The 17578-nt window shown below is 29.2% G+C and overlaps 1 protein-coding gene across 1 annotated transcript in view; it reads right to left on the bottom strand.

Moving 5' to 3' along the window:
* The window catches only part of por (Protein-serine O-palmitoleoyltransferase por), a 55575-nt gene that overhangs the window by 30999 nt on the left and 6998 nt on the right, over positions 1-17578 (bottom strand). Inside the window, exons 3-4 of the mRNA XM_075362751.1 lie at positions 16320-16509; positions 10101-10344 (exon numbers count right to left, since the gene is read on the bottom strand). Of these exons, the coding sequence (XP_075218866.1) occupies positions 10101-10344; positions 16320-16509 (434 nt within the window). The remainder of the gene's footprint in view (positions 1-10100; positions 10345-16319; positions 16510-17578) is intronic.

Below are 17578 nucleotides of genomic sequence, written 5' to 3'. Positions count from 1 at the left end.
TAAATTTTAGTTTTACTATTGTAATTATGTTAAATAAAGCTACTACCATCATTTTGGTTTTATCTTTAATCAAATATGACACAATTGCAATTTAACAAAATAATACATAAAATAATTTTATTTGCTGAAAAACAACTAAATATAACATAATAATTCATAAGATTTAGTTTTATATCATAATGTGTAATAAAATTTATGTAAAAATGTATATTAAACCCGTTAATTTTTTCTACAACATAAATTACTGACTTTCAAAAAAAAAAACAACTTTCTTCATGTTGTAATCTACAATCTTTAGGCAGTAATATGTCCTAAACCAACTCGATCAAAAAGGGGACTTCTGGCCCTCAATGAGAAAAATCTAATTATAACAAAGATTTCATGTAAAAATATGCTTTCTTCAAAGATGTATTTGAAACAATCAATCCACATCCACAGATATAATGGGTATACTGAATCTCCTTCTCGCCTAGGTCACTTCAGCATGTCATTAACCCAAATAAAATCATTTGGTGTACCAGCCTACACTAAACTTGTATGTTTACCCCTTTAATTTATATTCCTTGTTAAACAGTAATTATAAGTAGATATAAAAATTACTACAAATTATAATGAAAAACTTAAGAAAAAGATATGAATAATAAAACAAAACAAACACTTATGATGGACTATAAACTCTATGTATGCAAATAATACAAGGAAAAAATTATCTTACAATATAAAGATACAGATATTTTTTAAATTTAATAAAATGTTAAAGAAATATGTTAATAATAATCATTTTCTCACAACACAACAGGTGAAATTTTTCATTGAGTAACATTGTGGAAATTAGAAAATGTGAAATAAGGATAAAAATGTCATTGATCAAAGCCACATTTAATAGATTCCACATATCACTAAATTTAAACGATGCTAAGTGTGCATTCCCTACATGCTGTTGGTGGCTAATGACTGGTAACATAATCCACCATAAAAAAAATTTAATAAAATAATTTTTTTTTTTTCAAGAATAGTTATGTACAAATCAAAACATTATCATTGAACTATTTTTTATTACATTAAATGGCTGTATCTCAATAAATAAAACAAAAATATATGTGCTTCTAAACTGTGATCAACACGACTTTTTGATTAAATGTATGAAATTTTATTGATGTACAAAAACATGGAATATATTTGAGAATTTGTGATGTTTAATATAATAAGAATATTTACTTTACTGAAGTTAATTTATTTTTTAAATATTTTTAAAAACTGTACTATAAAATTGATCACTCCTGGCCAATGGAAATCAAGTCTAATTTCCCTGCTGAGGAGTATGTTCTCATATTTGCAATCTTTTATCTTTCTAATTTTTCATCATTATGCTCAATTAATTTGTTAAAAGTGAATTACTATCAATTAAGCGATGCAGTTTGTTTTGTACTGATGTACCTGAAATGAGAATAATAAATAAAATAAATAAATATTTGTAGTGTTGAAGTTAAATATTTTGTATCACTGTATTTAAAAAATAAAGGAAAATCATGATTCTGTTTATTATTAATTAGATGGGTTTGTCAAGTGAATAAATTGCAGGGGCTTTACACCCTGCAATGCTCTTTCATTACTATGACTGCAGACCGACATGTGAGACATGTACAACTTTTTGTAAGTACTACAAAATTTTCAAACAAAAACATATTTGACTAAAATTTAATGTTTTGTGGATAAAGACCTGCTGAAAAGATTCTGTTACTGTTCACCAGTACAAAATAATTATCTGTTAAGTACAGGCTTTTTTATGATGTACAGTATAAATATGTAATTTCAGTTGGTTCTTAAAAACAGAAAAATAAATAAATTCTATAAAAAAAAAGCTCTAAGAAAATACCATGTAGATATCTTGCTACAAATGCAAGCCAATTCATGCATTTAATTTATATATCGGTATGTCAATTTGTTTTGAATCGAAATTCATGCGCTTACAAAAAGTTTATTCACCTGTTAATAGAAAATGTAATTTTAAGGAATAAAATAAAAGATTAGGAAGAATAAAAAAGTTTCAGAAAGAATAATTCAATTTTCTTCTAGTACATGAACACATAAAAATGTTCTTAAATTTTAGTGAAATAATGTAATAAACATAATTCAATAATTTAAATAGATACTAATCTGTTTTTTCTAAGTGATTAATTTAGTCTTTAATAAATTCCGAAAATAAACATAGTTAGGTCTAATATATACTTTTGATTCTATTTTATAATACTTTTACCTAAGAAGTAATATGTAGTATTGTCTTAGGTATTAGAGTTATTTTATTTCTGAATCATCTAGGATCTCATATAGGGATCAGCACAACAGTTATGTTAGATAAAGGGAATTCCACTTTAACAATAAAAAAGAGCTCTGATAGAGAAGAAAAAATTTAACAAGTTGTTGACCATCGATATAAATATTAGCTGAATTATTGTGCTGTAAACCATAAAATATAAGGGCTGTATGTAAAATATAATTTCCAGTTGAGAATAAACCAGCTGCTTTAGGAACAAAGTGCATGCACTATAGCTACTGGCATTCATAATTTCATTACATGCCTGTCTATTTTGTTCTGCAGATCAAAGGCAGAATTCGATGAAATATAAAACCTATTATTCCCACTCCTGTAGACTGTGTGGCGTTACCATAATTAATTTTTTGAAACATTGATGAGATTCATCTCGTCATGAAGTGTTTTGGTAATAATGTTATTATCATAGAAAAGCGAATGAGTACACCTTTTTAACTATAAGCCCAAAAAATACTACTGAACTAAGAAGTTACAGTGCTTTTACACTACAAAAAATCTTGGTGAAAGAACTCATGGAACCTAAAACCTTCAGTACTATCAGAAGTTTATTGTCAAATGCTGAAGACGGTTCACAGAACAATTCAAAAACAACCATTGCAGGATGCGTATGAAGATGTCATTCCTATAGATGAAAATGCAACCTGAGGAGTGATCCCAATCCAGGTTACACAAAGGCATCACTTGAGCTGTAGGACAAAGATTTTTTACCATTCCTCTAACTGCCTTGACTAGACACAAAGTGACAACCGTTTGCTCAGAAAGATGAAAGTCAGGTCAGCTACATGACACTTTGAAACAAAAACAAAACTTTTTTTACTTGCTAATTTGAAGTCAGTTTTTGAATTTTCTCTATGAAGAATGTTTTTGTCTATAAAAACAGTATTATAAAAAATGCTTTAGTTAAAATTTGGTCCAAGCCATTTGATCTTTTTAAGTGAAATCTTATTTCTGTTTTTACAAAATTATATGATGTTCAATTCATACCTTCATGTAACCTACTGATAGTAATAAAAAACTAGGCTACAAAAAAAACACAAGTTCTTTTAAAATTTCTCAATAATGGTTATTCAGATACTGGTACTTTACATCAAACTCTTTCAATGGTTTAAAAAGAACCTTTTATAGAAATACAAATAAGAAATTACATCCAATAGTGTTGTATGATAACTTGACAATCGATAGAAATAATATCACATCAAACTTATAAAATAAGATATCAAACATAAAATTATTTATTGTTTAACTACTTACATTTTAGTTAGTTTATAATTTTAAACAAATTCAATAGCAGTAAACAGTTGGAAAGAAAAGTGGTAACATTTATAACAATTTTTACACTCCAACAGCTAAATGACAAAAAAAAAGAAATTTTTGACCAGTTGTAAAAGTACTGTAAATAGTTGTAATGATATATATATATCTATATATACACATACATATTCTTTATATATATATATATATATAAAGTAATTTTGATGTATGTTTATTAAAAAAAAAATTTAAAGAGAAAATACTAATGTATTAGTGGTAAACGTTCATTTCTCTTTAATACTTACCATCTTTTAATAAATAATCATAGAGTTAAAGAAAACTGGTAATCAGCATAATTTAGTTACTCATAATTTAGATTTGGCAGATATATTTATGATGTAGATGTTTTCACATCTGTTCTAAGGAAATACATCAATTTTTTACTATCACAAATCTAATGGCAGATTACACAAGAGTAGTCACAAACACATAGTCAACACAAAATTATCACCGATATGCAAACTAACAATGAGTTAGAGCAGCATTCCTCAACCTGGGGGTCTTCGTGATATGAGAGAGGGTTGTGAAATTAGGCAAAAACTTTTACATGTACACAATAATGAAATCATTTTATGAGAAAAAATTATTTACTGTAAATATTTTACTTACATTCATATGTACACATGTAAAGAAAACAAATTAATGAGATGGTTGCATTTGTTTTTCATTTAAAAGTTTCTCCATACATGGATCTATGTTACAAACACACAAAAGTAAATTGTTTTCAAGTGATAAAAGACGATTCTTATATTTAGTTATTAGCGCAACCATAGGCAAAAAACCCTTTTCACAGAGGTAAGACATAGCAAAAGGGATAAATATCTTCATTGTTTATGTGAAAAAACAAATTTCCATATTATAACTTCAACAAGCAAGCCAAAACGTATCTAAGTCTTCAGCAGATGTGAATTGTAGTTGTAATGTTTTATCGGCAGACATTTCGATGAGCTGATCGTAAATCTCAACCGGTAACTTAGCAGCTGCAACAACGTTTTCACTAAATGGATTCAGTACCCGTCTCTTTGAGAAATTATTTTTATCTTCAGGAAAATAGTCCTCCAACTGAATTTTTAGCTCACACAAATGCATTTTCAAACTGTGGAGAATAATAGTGTCTTTTTTCATCCAAATTTTTCTCTATATAATCGGAAGTGAGTGGAAATATGAAAATTTTTGCTTCAAAGGGAAATAATTCAAATATAAAGATTCTTAATGAAAGAATGAACTTTGTCTGTCATTAATAAAATGTTTTTGTCATGTCCTTGTAAATTCACATTCAAGTCATTTAAATGTGAAAATACATCAACTAATTAAGCCAATAGCAACATATACTCATTATTCTATAAAAACATTGATATCCTACAAAAATATTATTAATTCATCTCGCAATTCCAATAACCGGGTACATTTCCCCTGTGATAACTATTTGACCTCTGTATAGAAAATAAAAAATTTTTCTTTATGCCCATCTCATCACATAGTTTAGCAAACAGTTTATTCTGTTAATGGTTGATTTTTAATAAAATCAACCATTTTTACAGCCTTACAAAGTTTGAGATTTTCTGGCATATTTTTTGTGGCAAGAGCATATCTGCGAAGGAAGCAGTATGTCTATTCCGCCCTTGGTATAAGATGATTTTTTAATTTTTTCAGAAATTCACTGTTTTTTCCTGTTATTGCCTTTGCACCACCACTACATTCTACAAAATATTTTGCCCAATTTTTGTTATAATTTTTAGTAGCTTTATATAAAAAAAAAAAAAAAAACATCAAAAAGGCACTGTCCTGTTGCATGCCAGTACTGATTTGCAGAACAACTTATTTTCTTTGATTGATCTATCCCTATCATATTCATATCACACAAAATAAAAGAACTGAGAAATGTTTGACGCATCTGTTGATTCTTCAAACTGAATACTAGACAAATTCATTGAACTCACTTGCTGAATTATCTGAGTGTAAATATCGGCAGTTATGTCATCAATTCATCTTGATACTGTTTTATCAGAAAGCAGAATTTTTTTCAATATTTTTTACATCTTCCATTCCTATCAAAACACTGACCATATCAATTGCAGCAGGCAATATGAGGTATTCTGTGATTATACAGGGTTTGGACATCTTAGCTATTCTTAATGCTTTGAGATAAGATGCTTCAAGTGTAATTTTATCAGTTCGCCTTGATTTACAAATAGAAGCTTGTTGATTTTTCAAAGTATGTCATTTTCTTTTGAAAATTCCAAGGGTTTGCTTTTATGATTAGGATGTTTAGTTTCCAAGTGTTAAATTAATTTTGATGGCTTCATGCTTTCATTGGAAAGGACTTGGAATCAAACAACGCACTATGGCTTTCCATCTAATGACATAAAACGATAATTTAAATAACTGTCATTGTACACATGTCTCTTTACCAATCAGTTCACTGGATGTAAATGGTTTATTTCATTTTTTCATAAATTTATCCATTCTGCATAAGAATCTAATTGAAAAAAAAAAACAATTACAGTTTGACTGCACACTAAAAAACCAAAATCTCAATTATTTTTATTTTCAATGAAACTATGGTTTTAAAAACTTAAATACAGGCACCAGACTCATGCTACGCATTCAAATTTAAATTGATGTTCTGCAATCCCTTACGCCTCTTTCATACTGCTGAAAGCACAACATGTTTAAACATATTATAAGCATGTTCAAAAATGACGCTCTCACAGTGAATATTATGCAAGCAGACCAAATTACAAGGAGCACGTACATATCAAATTGGAGCCTGTAAATTGGTCATGTTTGTACACTACATATATGCATGTTCATACCTGTTGCTATCAACACAACTAAATAGTTTTAACTAGGTTTCATTGGGTTGTGGTTGGGACGGTGGTGAAATTTCATTATACATTTTTTTACTTTTTGGGGATTGTGGAGCTAAAGAGGTCCACAAATATTTTGTGACAATAACAATATATTCTAAACCTGACCAGTAGTTATTACCTGACATTCCATTTCTTCCAAAACTATTGCAAGAGGTGAAAACTAAATGAACTACAATCTTCTTCTGAAAAGCAGGTCTACCAGCAAGTGACGATCATCTGTGTAAAACTCTTTCAGTTCTTTGTTTTGTTTAATGTTTATAGTATTTTGATAAACATCTTAAACTGAGTGACTAACATATTAAGTTAATGACAAGAATTTCTGCTGATGGCACCAGTAAGTTTGATGAAGTAATGATAAAATTAAAATCCATGACAAACGTTTTGTAAAATTTAGGCACAGGGAAGAACTAAATATTTGTAAGTTGTGAGATAGTGTAGGTTTTCATGTTTTATCGGGAAGAGGCTACTGCTATAGGTGTGTGTTCTTTTACTGACACTGCCATAAAAAACAAATATAATTCAGTGAAGAAACTTCACTGATACACACACAGTATTAAAAACATTAGGTATCTAAATATAAAGTAATATATAAAATTACACTTCATTTCATAATCATAATTACATTACAAATTCTTTGTTTTTTATAAGTACTTTCAACCACACAAAGTATTGTCAATGTTTTCATAAAATTTACTCAAAAAATATATCCGTTATTGGAATTATATAAATCGGTAACAATAAATTTAACAGAATCTCATTTAAATTACTTATTTGGGCATTTTCACCATCCAGCTGAGTTTGCTTACAAGTAACTTAGCAACAATTTCTTGGTTATTTCCATTAGTTTGTTGAGTTATACAACATTCAGATGATCCTATTTACGTTGGATAATTTCAACTATACATTTAAACAAACAATTGATTGAGTAAATCAAAAAGTGACTTGCTCATCTTAGACTAAAATTTGAGAACTTATCTTATTTTGCCATGTTGATGATAAAATATTTCCACTTAAAGAATTTTTGTTATCTTTATTTTTTACAACAGCAGTGACTATTACACAAACAACATGCAATATCTTATTTAGCACGGTACAATCAAAGTCTTTTTTAACTTGCATCCATATCTTGTACACCACATATAATTTCTCCCAACAGTGTTTTACCTTAATTCCAACTCCTTTTCATTTTATTACTAGCTTTACTAGACCTGAAAGTTCCAGATATAGTAAAAATACTAGTTCACAATGTAAACTGGTTACATTTCAATGGATACAAATATCTACATAAACAGAATGCATCCAGCATTATTTAACTTTAACAATCTAAAGGAACCAATTCATTAAACGTGGCTCCTTATTTCTCTTCTTTTATGTTTCTGAACCCTTAACTGAGAGGTATTTGAAATTCAGAGCAAATATCATACTTTAATGGAATGAAGGTAGTGGAATAAAACTTAATTTATTTCAAAATTAATGATTCAGATTACTAGGAAAAACAATTTTAGAATAATTTTCAACACTATTCAAACATCGAAAATAAATTGAAAAAAATGTAAGCAATAACAAAAATTTATAATTATTCTACACACATACATAACATCACCTGCACCTAAGAGCTTAATTTTATATTTAATTCAATAATGTTTTATGTGAAATATAATAATGTTTTATGTTTTAATACTTCTATCGTTTATAAAACTAATAAATTTAATTTAATAAATGTTCTTGACAATACCTCATACTTATGCCAAACTATTACTGAAATAGAGAATTTAACTAAAAATTAAAATTCATTACTTAAAGTTAGGCTAAGTAACTTTAAGTAATCATGTTCAACAGATATAAAGCAATTAATTGAAAATAGATTAAAATATAAAAGCATTCCTATGGATTGCGAGCCTAGCTGTGGGCCAAAGAGTATGTCCTCAAGTTGAGATGCACGAAAGATCATCATGTGATGGTTAGTGTGCATAAACAGAAGTTGGAGTAAGTACGTACAGACAGGCAGTGGCAGTATCTGAAGTACAGTGGGGTAGTGACTAAGAACAGATAGTACTTAAAAACACCATAAGTCACTACACCATATTAAGGATACTGTGAATAAGCCGCTTGCATATAAGCTGATATACCCTTCAACCAGAAATTTGCATGCTTTGGAGAAATAGATAACTGTATTGTATGTACCAGCGTAATGGGAGAGTATCAATGGAGAGGCTAAACAAAAAAATAATTTCAATAAGGGGGCTGCCCCCTTATTGAAATTATTTTTAAAGGGCTGCTGCAGCCCTTTCAGTAGCTATTGATGGCGTCAAAATTGACAGTTTATATAGTCTGAATAACAAACTTAAAGTTTATCTATTTTAGGGATTGAATGCAGGATGACTGAATGTGATGGAAACTACAGTAGATTTCATTTTTTATGAAGAATTCTTGGGTGCTTCTCTTCGCCATTTTTAATTTTAATAATCTTTAATGTTTTTCTATTATGATGACAAATAAATAATTTTTTTATCCAGTATGAGTCAAGAATGTAGTCAGCAAACATTAATTTATGACAAACATTAATAAAATTATTATTTTTGGAACTGTAGGTGCCGCTATTGATCTAGACTGGAAGTTGTATTTGTTCTTGGTATTCGTGATATAATCTTTTCTTTTCGTTTTTTCTACTTCAGCAATAAATTTAATCTATGGAAATCTAAAAATTTAATCTATGGAAATCTAGAAGAGCAATCTTAGTTTATAATATATCTCATGTCATTTAAGCAAAAACAAAAAGATGTATAATGTTCAAGGCTATTTAAAAGGGTCACTTATTGTTTATAAATACTTAACTATAAGCAAAAATATTATGAAAGGTCCCATCAAGTTGCATAAGGGCAATTCTAAATAACAAACTTAATGAAAATCCTACAATAATTATATTCCTTCCGATTGAATGTGCAACATCCCCAGTTGTTAGCTTGCAGAATATTCAATATTAGTTTAATATTATTAGTAAAGCTAGTAGCTGAAATAAATATATATAATAATAGTAATGAAATTTACAATTAATTTCTGTTAGAATTATAAAGTAGCATTTAAACAATTTGTAAAAAGCTAACATATTAAATAAATGAAAAATAATTCTTAATAATGGTAACTGTAATTTCACAGTAACAAAATATGTACATTACGTGTAATATTTAAAAAAAAATTGGATACATAAAAAGAAAAAACTGCTGGGTACAAATAAAATATTCCCACATTCAAGCTTCTGATGAATTAATTCATTGAGCAAAACAAAAATTACCAGTGAAAATTGAAGCATTTGTGAAACCAATCTATGAAAAAGGATTTATCAGGTATCATAAGGAGATAGAAAGCCATCCTTGGCTGGATTTACCCACTCCATATAGTGAAAGTGAAAATATTCTAACAATTGTATAAAAAAACTAACAGCAAATTTAAAGTTACCTGCAATGCTATTATAACTTAACGCTGACTGTGTTCTTAAAATTCAGAATTAAAAATCATACAAAATGATTGAAATTAATTATTTATATATCGAACCATATTTAAGTTAATTTTTTTTTTTTACTCACCGTGTCATTTTTATTGAATAAACCGATGTATTCAACATATGATATCCAGGGACCAAATATGCATGTTCCTACACAAAACATGTACCCCATAAATTCTATAAAACTTGGCATTTTATTTCTCATACGTCTTGTATTCACACGGGTAGATGGTTCTATATCAAAAGCGACTGATACTAGTTTCATTCCCACTAACATTTCTGCACCTCTTATTTTATTCCAACTTTCACTTTTAATTATCAGTTCACTGAAAAATAAAAGACAGTACATATCAGCTTTAAAAACATTAAATACAAATCGTTATGGTATTTCAATTTCTCTACATACATAATGCAACATCAATAATCCCCGGTAATATACCCTGGAATCATTCTGAATCCCTGATAACTTGGATATTAGGAAATATAACAAAAAATAAATAACATTTATGATAAAAAATATTTCATCAGATCCCTTTAACTTGTTTGCACTAACTGTAACACATTTTAACTAGTTTTAACCACTGTGATCAGCTGAGGACAATTATGTTTTTTTCAATATCCATACTTGATCATATATGTACACTGATCGAAAGACATGGCAATTTAATTTCTGGACTATAACTGTAGAACCATACACTCAGAACTGTACATTAATGGCTACAGTTACCTTTCAATTACTCCCCTTGTGCATCTGTATACTGATCTAGACAATGCTCCCACCTCTTGAAACAGGGTTGGAACTCTTCTTCGATAATATTTTTCGGTCTCTATCACACTATGCCAGATAACAGTGATGTCAGAAACTCTTTGTCCTTTCGAAACTAAATATTTTCCAATTTTGGGATCAGAGAGACATCACAAAGTCTAACTAAACTGGGTAAAAATGTGTAGGATAACTTAATTCAGTAATCAATTTTTTGGCCAGAACATCTCTCACAATGAGTAGACTATGGTTTGATAGATGATCCATTTACTGGATAACAAATGAGGTCTTTTTCTCTGAAAAGAATATTGTAATAATCTTTTCAAGCCCATTAATCTTTTTATCAGTCATTCATTGCACACTTAATCATCTATCAAACTGTACTGGTTTTCTTACCTTGTAACATTTGTGTACGTCACTTTTGTTATAGACCGGCTATTTTTAGGATCACTGTTCATGTCCTTTCCTGCATAAGAGATTTATAGAAAAATCTCTTATGCCACTCAAACACATTACTCTTTCAGAGGTTGCACACCATATGTCATCTTCTACAGTTCCAACATTTCAGTAGCAATTTTTCCTAATCTTTACACAAAATGATTTTTACATATAATGTCAACACACAGCTGCAAAGTTCAATCACTCACTTTTATACCAAATATGCGGAGATCTTCATTGTTTTGTCAACAGCAACCAATAAATGGCTCTACTGGCTTGAGGTTTACGCATCCATTAGTTAAAAAATGTATAAATACAACTCGCATGGCTCCAACTGATTTATAGATAATTGTCACTACATGGTCATTCCAAGAGCTAAATTACCTCACACCTCGAGTGTATGTGTATTATTACTATGATTTAAAAAAAGAGAAAGTGTTGCATTTATCTCAATGTGATAAGAAATCAATAATGCAGCTTATAAATTAAAAAAATAAAGAAATTATGATGTTTAAAAGTTTGCTAAATGCTAGCATGGAAGGAAGGATTTATTACGATTTGGTGAGAAACAACAGAAACAGAATTAGATACTGAAATATGTACAATACACAGACTCCATATAGTGAATGTCAGTAAGTTACCTTTTAATATAAACTCTTTAAAAATCCGATATAGGAAAAACTTTAATATTTTTGAAATAGGGTAGATCATACAGAATATTTAAAATATTCTGGAAAAATGAAAAAAAAAAAAAAAACATGTTATGGATAACAAAACTGTTATTTTTGCTTTTTCTAATAAAGACACAAAAATAAGATCATGTTGGGAAAAATTCTTTTTTTGTACTATGCTCTGTCGAGCTACGATCTGTTCATTTTTTAAAAAGAAATAAGGTATTAAATATTTTTCATGTCTGGAATGGTCACTTTATAGTGTTCTACTGGTGAAACAGCTGTAAAAACAAGTACAAGTTTTGTACTGTGCTCTTCACTTATGTAAAATGACTAGTATGTTCTAATACATGGCCAAAACTACTATCAATTTTATTATAAATTCTTCTTTCTTTCACCTTTTTCCATTTTCTTACTGACTAAGACTAGCTAAGTAATTATATCACATGATTCAGTAGAAAAACTTTTCCTAACTTTGCAAAACCCAAAACAGCAGTTCTTTTTAAAATGGTCATCAGAAAAATAAACTTAAATGACAGATAAAATTCTGTTTTTAAATATAAAAGAATTTATGTCTATAAATGAAGTAATGCAATGTTGAAATTGCACTACTGCAAAAAAAATCAAGTACTTTTTATGCTTGTTTACCTTAATTTCTTCAGGTTTTCTTCAAATAAATTGCAAATCTCAAAAGAAATATACAGAAAAGAATAAGGTATATAAAACTCAGGTTTTTTCTATTGTAAGATTTGTGTAAATATATTCCTTCAAAAATAATTTTTTCTTTTGTGATGAATACTGTCAGAAAGTAAAACTATTAACTGGGTAACACAAAAGAAAATCATATTTACTGTTGTTAAAGTTAACAAACAGAAACTGAAATTTTAGTGTGCTTTTTATTTATTCATTATTCTTTAAATAAAATGTATGCCCTTTACATATGAAAACTTAGTAAGTATAATACACAATAGGCAGTATTACAAATAGGGTGCTGGGTAAGATAGTAAAATACCCTGATGAGAGTGTCTCTGTGGATCAATTATCTCTCTCTCTTCTTTCCTCTTTCCTTATGATTTTTTCCTCTTTGGATGAATACTGGATCATCTGTCAGCCTGGAGTGACATGCTGGTAACTTTTAAAAATCACCAAGACAGTCACATTAATGGGGCTGTCATTATTAGTGGAGTGGCACACCTCTTTTTTCTGTTTGTGGAAATCTGTATGCTATTTAAGGGCTGGGCAAAAAGCATACTAGTAATGGGTAAAGTTAGGCCTCTTGTTCTTCATAAAATTTAATTTACTTAAATAGAAATAATAATGTATAACTAATAATATTTCCAATGATTTCATTTTTCATAAATCTAAGTAACTTAAAATTTATGATTTTAGTTTCACTCAAAAAATTCTAATAGTAACTTAAAAAATAATTTAAAAATGTTTTTTCGGTTACATGAAATGAGTTACCAGTTATGCTGCTGCTAATGGTGCTTATTTTAGAAAGTTGAGAAAACCTTTACATATATAACTGAATAATACCGAGTGATTCAAAAAGAACTTCACAACTTTAAAAGCATGTAAAAGTTTATTGAGATAACTTACAGATTCGGTTGAGGTCTCATTTCATAGAAAAAACACATCACTTTTATCACCCAACATTCACTTTTGTTCAATATGGCTTCCATTTGTAACGCAACATACATCCCATCTGAAGTCGATTTAATTCCAGACTGTAGCCAGCAAGTCGGGTGTTACAATGGCAGCTGTGGCGTTAATTCAATGTCTTAGCTCAACAAGATCAGTAGGTAAAGGTGGTACATAAACCCGATCTTTAACGAAACCCCACAAGAAAAAATCTAGTGGGAACAAATCTGGGGAGCAAGGTGGTCATGCAATTGGACCTTTATGACCAATCCAATCCACTAATCTGGGAATAGAGTATCAAGAAAATCTTGGACTTCCCGGCAGTAGAGATGGTGCCCCGTCTTGCTGATAATAATGGTGTCCATCTCAGTTATCATTGTTTAACTGAAAAATCAGAAAATTTTGAAGCATTTCAATTTCAATTTGGGAACAATACCATTTATGGTTGCCTGCTGAAGAACGGGCTGAACAGTTTTTGTTTGCTTAGGGCACAAAAAAATTAATCTTAGGGCTATCATGTGCTGTAAAATTTCATGAGGGTTTTTGCTACCCCATATTTGGGAATTATGGGTGTTCAACTTGCTGCTGATGAGAAAAGTGACTCATCACTAAAAATTACATTTCTAAAAATATATTGTTGTCTGCAATTCTATCCATCATTTCCACACAAAACTGCAGCTGAGCAACTTTGTTATTATCTGTTATGTGTTGAACCATGGTTATGCTGTATGACTTCAATCATACACGTGCAATCATTTACAAAACATGCGCCAAACAGTAGTTTGGTGGAATGCCAGTCTCACATGATGCTCATGAAGTTGATTTCTTTCGACTATGTGCAAAGCTTTCTCCGAGTCGTTCCACAGCAGCTTCAGTGATGTGTGAGCATCCTGGTGATTTTATAAATCTCAACAAAGATTTGGTGCCAAGGCTAAATCGTATGCCTACTAGGAGGCTCCCTACCGTACTTTCTACAAACATTATGTTGAATCGCAGTTGCTGACTGGAAATCGTGAAACAAAAACACACAAGGAGTATGTTCTGTACCAGTAAATGTATCCATTTTTAGCAAAACTGGTGACAGTGCTGGTGGACGAATTCAATACTAATGAATTATGTGAGTCAAAAGTTGATGTGTTTTGCTATGAAATGAGACCTCAAACGAATGTGTTAAGATATCTAAATAAATTTCTTGTCTTTTAAAGTTTTGAAGTGCTTGTTGAAACACTCAGTACACACACACACACACACAATCTATGTTATGTTCATCTGCTCAATATGTTGATTTTATATTTGTAAATTTCATACAGTTCAAATACGCTAAGATCTTGACTTTAATATTCTATGCGAAAAATTTTTATCTGGTTAATGACTTCGTATATTGTCTTGTTTTTATGAAGCAATTTGAAAAAAAAAATTATGTTGTGTGTAATACCCTGTTATGTTCTTTGTATCTGAAGGTGAATGCATCTCTTCAATGTAGTATTTAGTTTATTTACTGTAGTTTAATTTGTACATTCTTGGATTATTGTTTTCCTGAGCATGTTTTGTTAGTACTTATACCATCCTATGTATCTTGTCTGCATTGAAAGTGGACCAGTAATTCTCTTTCCTAAAAATAGTGCAATTTTTTATGATTTTATTGACAAATCTACATTAGTGTTGTGTATATTTTCTATTACTAATATGTTCTGGATTTTGTTCTGCGTTTTACATATAGCATGTTGTCTATAAGCATGGGTGTTTCCTAAAATATATTCCTTGTCAGCCGACAACTACACTGAAGAACTCAATACAATAAAACATCTAGCACAGATTAACAGGTAATCACCCACATAACAGACAACAAGCTACATAAATTAAAACATTGAAGGTATTAGCAATTAGCTAGAATGTTTGTTTCCAAAACCAGATAAACGATGAAATAGCTTTGCCTAATGCTGGTAGGTTATATGTTGTAGTTATTCAATGACTGTTTATAAGTTTAAAGGAATTAATGAAAGAAAATGTATATCCATTCTATAATAATAAAAAAATATTTTCACTTAAAGGCATACAAGAAACTTCTCCAACAACAGTCTGAAGAATGCTATAAACTTAAAATGATCAGCATTTTATGCTCTAACCCACAAGTCAGCAACCTTTTTGTTAGTAAAAGGACGCAAAATAGATTCAAAAGTTATTGGGGGCACATGAAAAGTTATTAGGGACATCATACTATTATTACACAGTAAGCAGATACATCTGCCTTTAAAGTCAATAAAACAAAACTGATCTTCCCAGTTAACATTAAAACAATAAATTCTTTTTCTTTTACAATTATTCATGATGGGTTATTTATAAAATCCGTTGAACCAGTAAGATATATTTGATAATGAAAAGCACAACTATCTTGCATGATATGGTTACTAATAATATGTAAATAATAAAATATAGTCAATAATAATAACACTCAAAATACGTAGCACTCAGAATATGATAACATACTACCAAATTTATCAGAAGTGAGAATATTCCTACATGCTATGTAGCAAGTGTGTTAGTGCGTGCCCTTGATTGCTATTTGCTGACACTGAGCTTGTGCAATTATACTGTCTTATATACGTGCGATGCTGATATAGTTATTGGGCTTAATAGGTAATATAGTGAGGGCATATAAAAATCTTATTGAGGGTGCCATGGCAACTGAGGGCACCGTGTTGCTGACTCCTGCTCTAATCATCTAACCAGTAAATTTTTGTTGTATAATTAATTTATTGAATAACAGACAGAAAATAAATATACTTACTTTCCTACAAGAAATATGAATATCAACAAGAGAATAAGTATTCCTTTTGATTTTGGAATTAACAATAGCAATGTATAAAATCCTAAAACCATGAGAATAATATGTATCACCCATTCATAAAAATAATAGTACATAACATAAATTCCAAGAACAGCTGATAAAACATGTTTACAAACCAATGAGATATCACCTGAAAACAATAAAGATATAATTACAAAAAGGATGATCATAGTAAATTAAATAATTGCTTTACTAAAAATTATTTTTATTTGATTTTAAATTGAATTTTTGATTTTAAATTTTAATTAATTTTTCATATCTTTAAATACTGTTTTAATTTTTAGTTAAACTGAATAAAGTTTAAAATAAAAAAATAAAAAGCTTTAAGGTTCTAAATTTTAAATAAAATAAATAAATGCATGATATGTTATTATATTTTACAAAATTTTTTAACGTAATTTGAGATGAGTATATAATGCAGCTGATGATAAGAATAAATCACGAAAGCGCTCCTGCATATATAGTAGAATACGGTAAGTCATCCTACTTTACTTATTCTGTACTTTGGTTGATCTAATAAAATAAATAAATAAATATATATATATAACGTTCTTAGAATTTAAATAATTCCCCAGTATAGTTATAGTTTTCTTATAATCATTTTTTTTGTGCTTTCTATTTTTGAATTTATTTCAACAATAACTATTTAGCAGTGCTTTTAATAAAGTATTAATTACAAAAAAACCATGGAAACCTTTTGACTACCTGGAAGAGGTTGTGACCAAGATCTCATTTCAAATTCAAGAAAGTTGTCTAGTTATCACAATGATTAGCACAGCAATTGGCTATTTGATAAAGAGTCAGTCAACATACACTATACAAACAATAACTGAAACCCTAATGAAAAACATAGTACAAATTATGAAGATGCTTACTGGATATAATTCTCCAAATTCTTGAATAACACTGCAATAGTAGAAGTTAACACATTTTCATCTTCTCATTTGATGAAGAATGATTTACTTTTTTTGTAAAATTACCAACCTAGGATAAAAGTAGAGGGAGCTCAATTTTTGTTAGACAACTTCCTTTTGATAAAGCTGAAAGTTACTGTCTATTCTTGGAAGAAATTATTTTTATTATTAAATTCAATGCCCTAGTATAAGGCTGATTTGGATGGAAATCTACAAATCTCTTTCTGGTTCTTTTGAAACCTTTACACACTGTCAAAAACTCTTAGTAATGGTTATAGTGTATAA

This window comes from Lycorma delicatula, chromosome 4, assembly GCF_047948215.1.
Source record: "Lycorma delicatula isolate Av1 chromosome 4, ASM4794821v1, whole genome shotgun sequence".
Taxonomy (NCBI): Eukaryota; Metazoa; Arthropoda; class Insecta; order Hemiptera; family Fulgoridae; genus Lycorma; species Lycorma delicatula.
The sequence above is the reverse complement of the archived record's forward strand: the minus strand, read 5'-3'. Positions and strand labels throughout refer to the sequence as shown.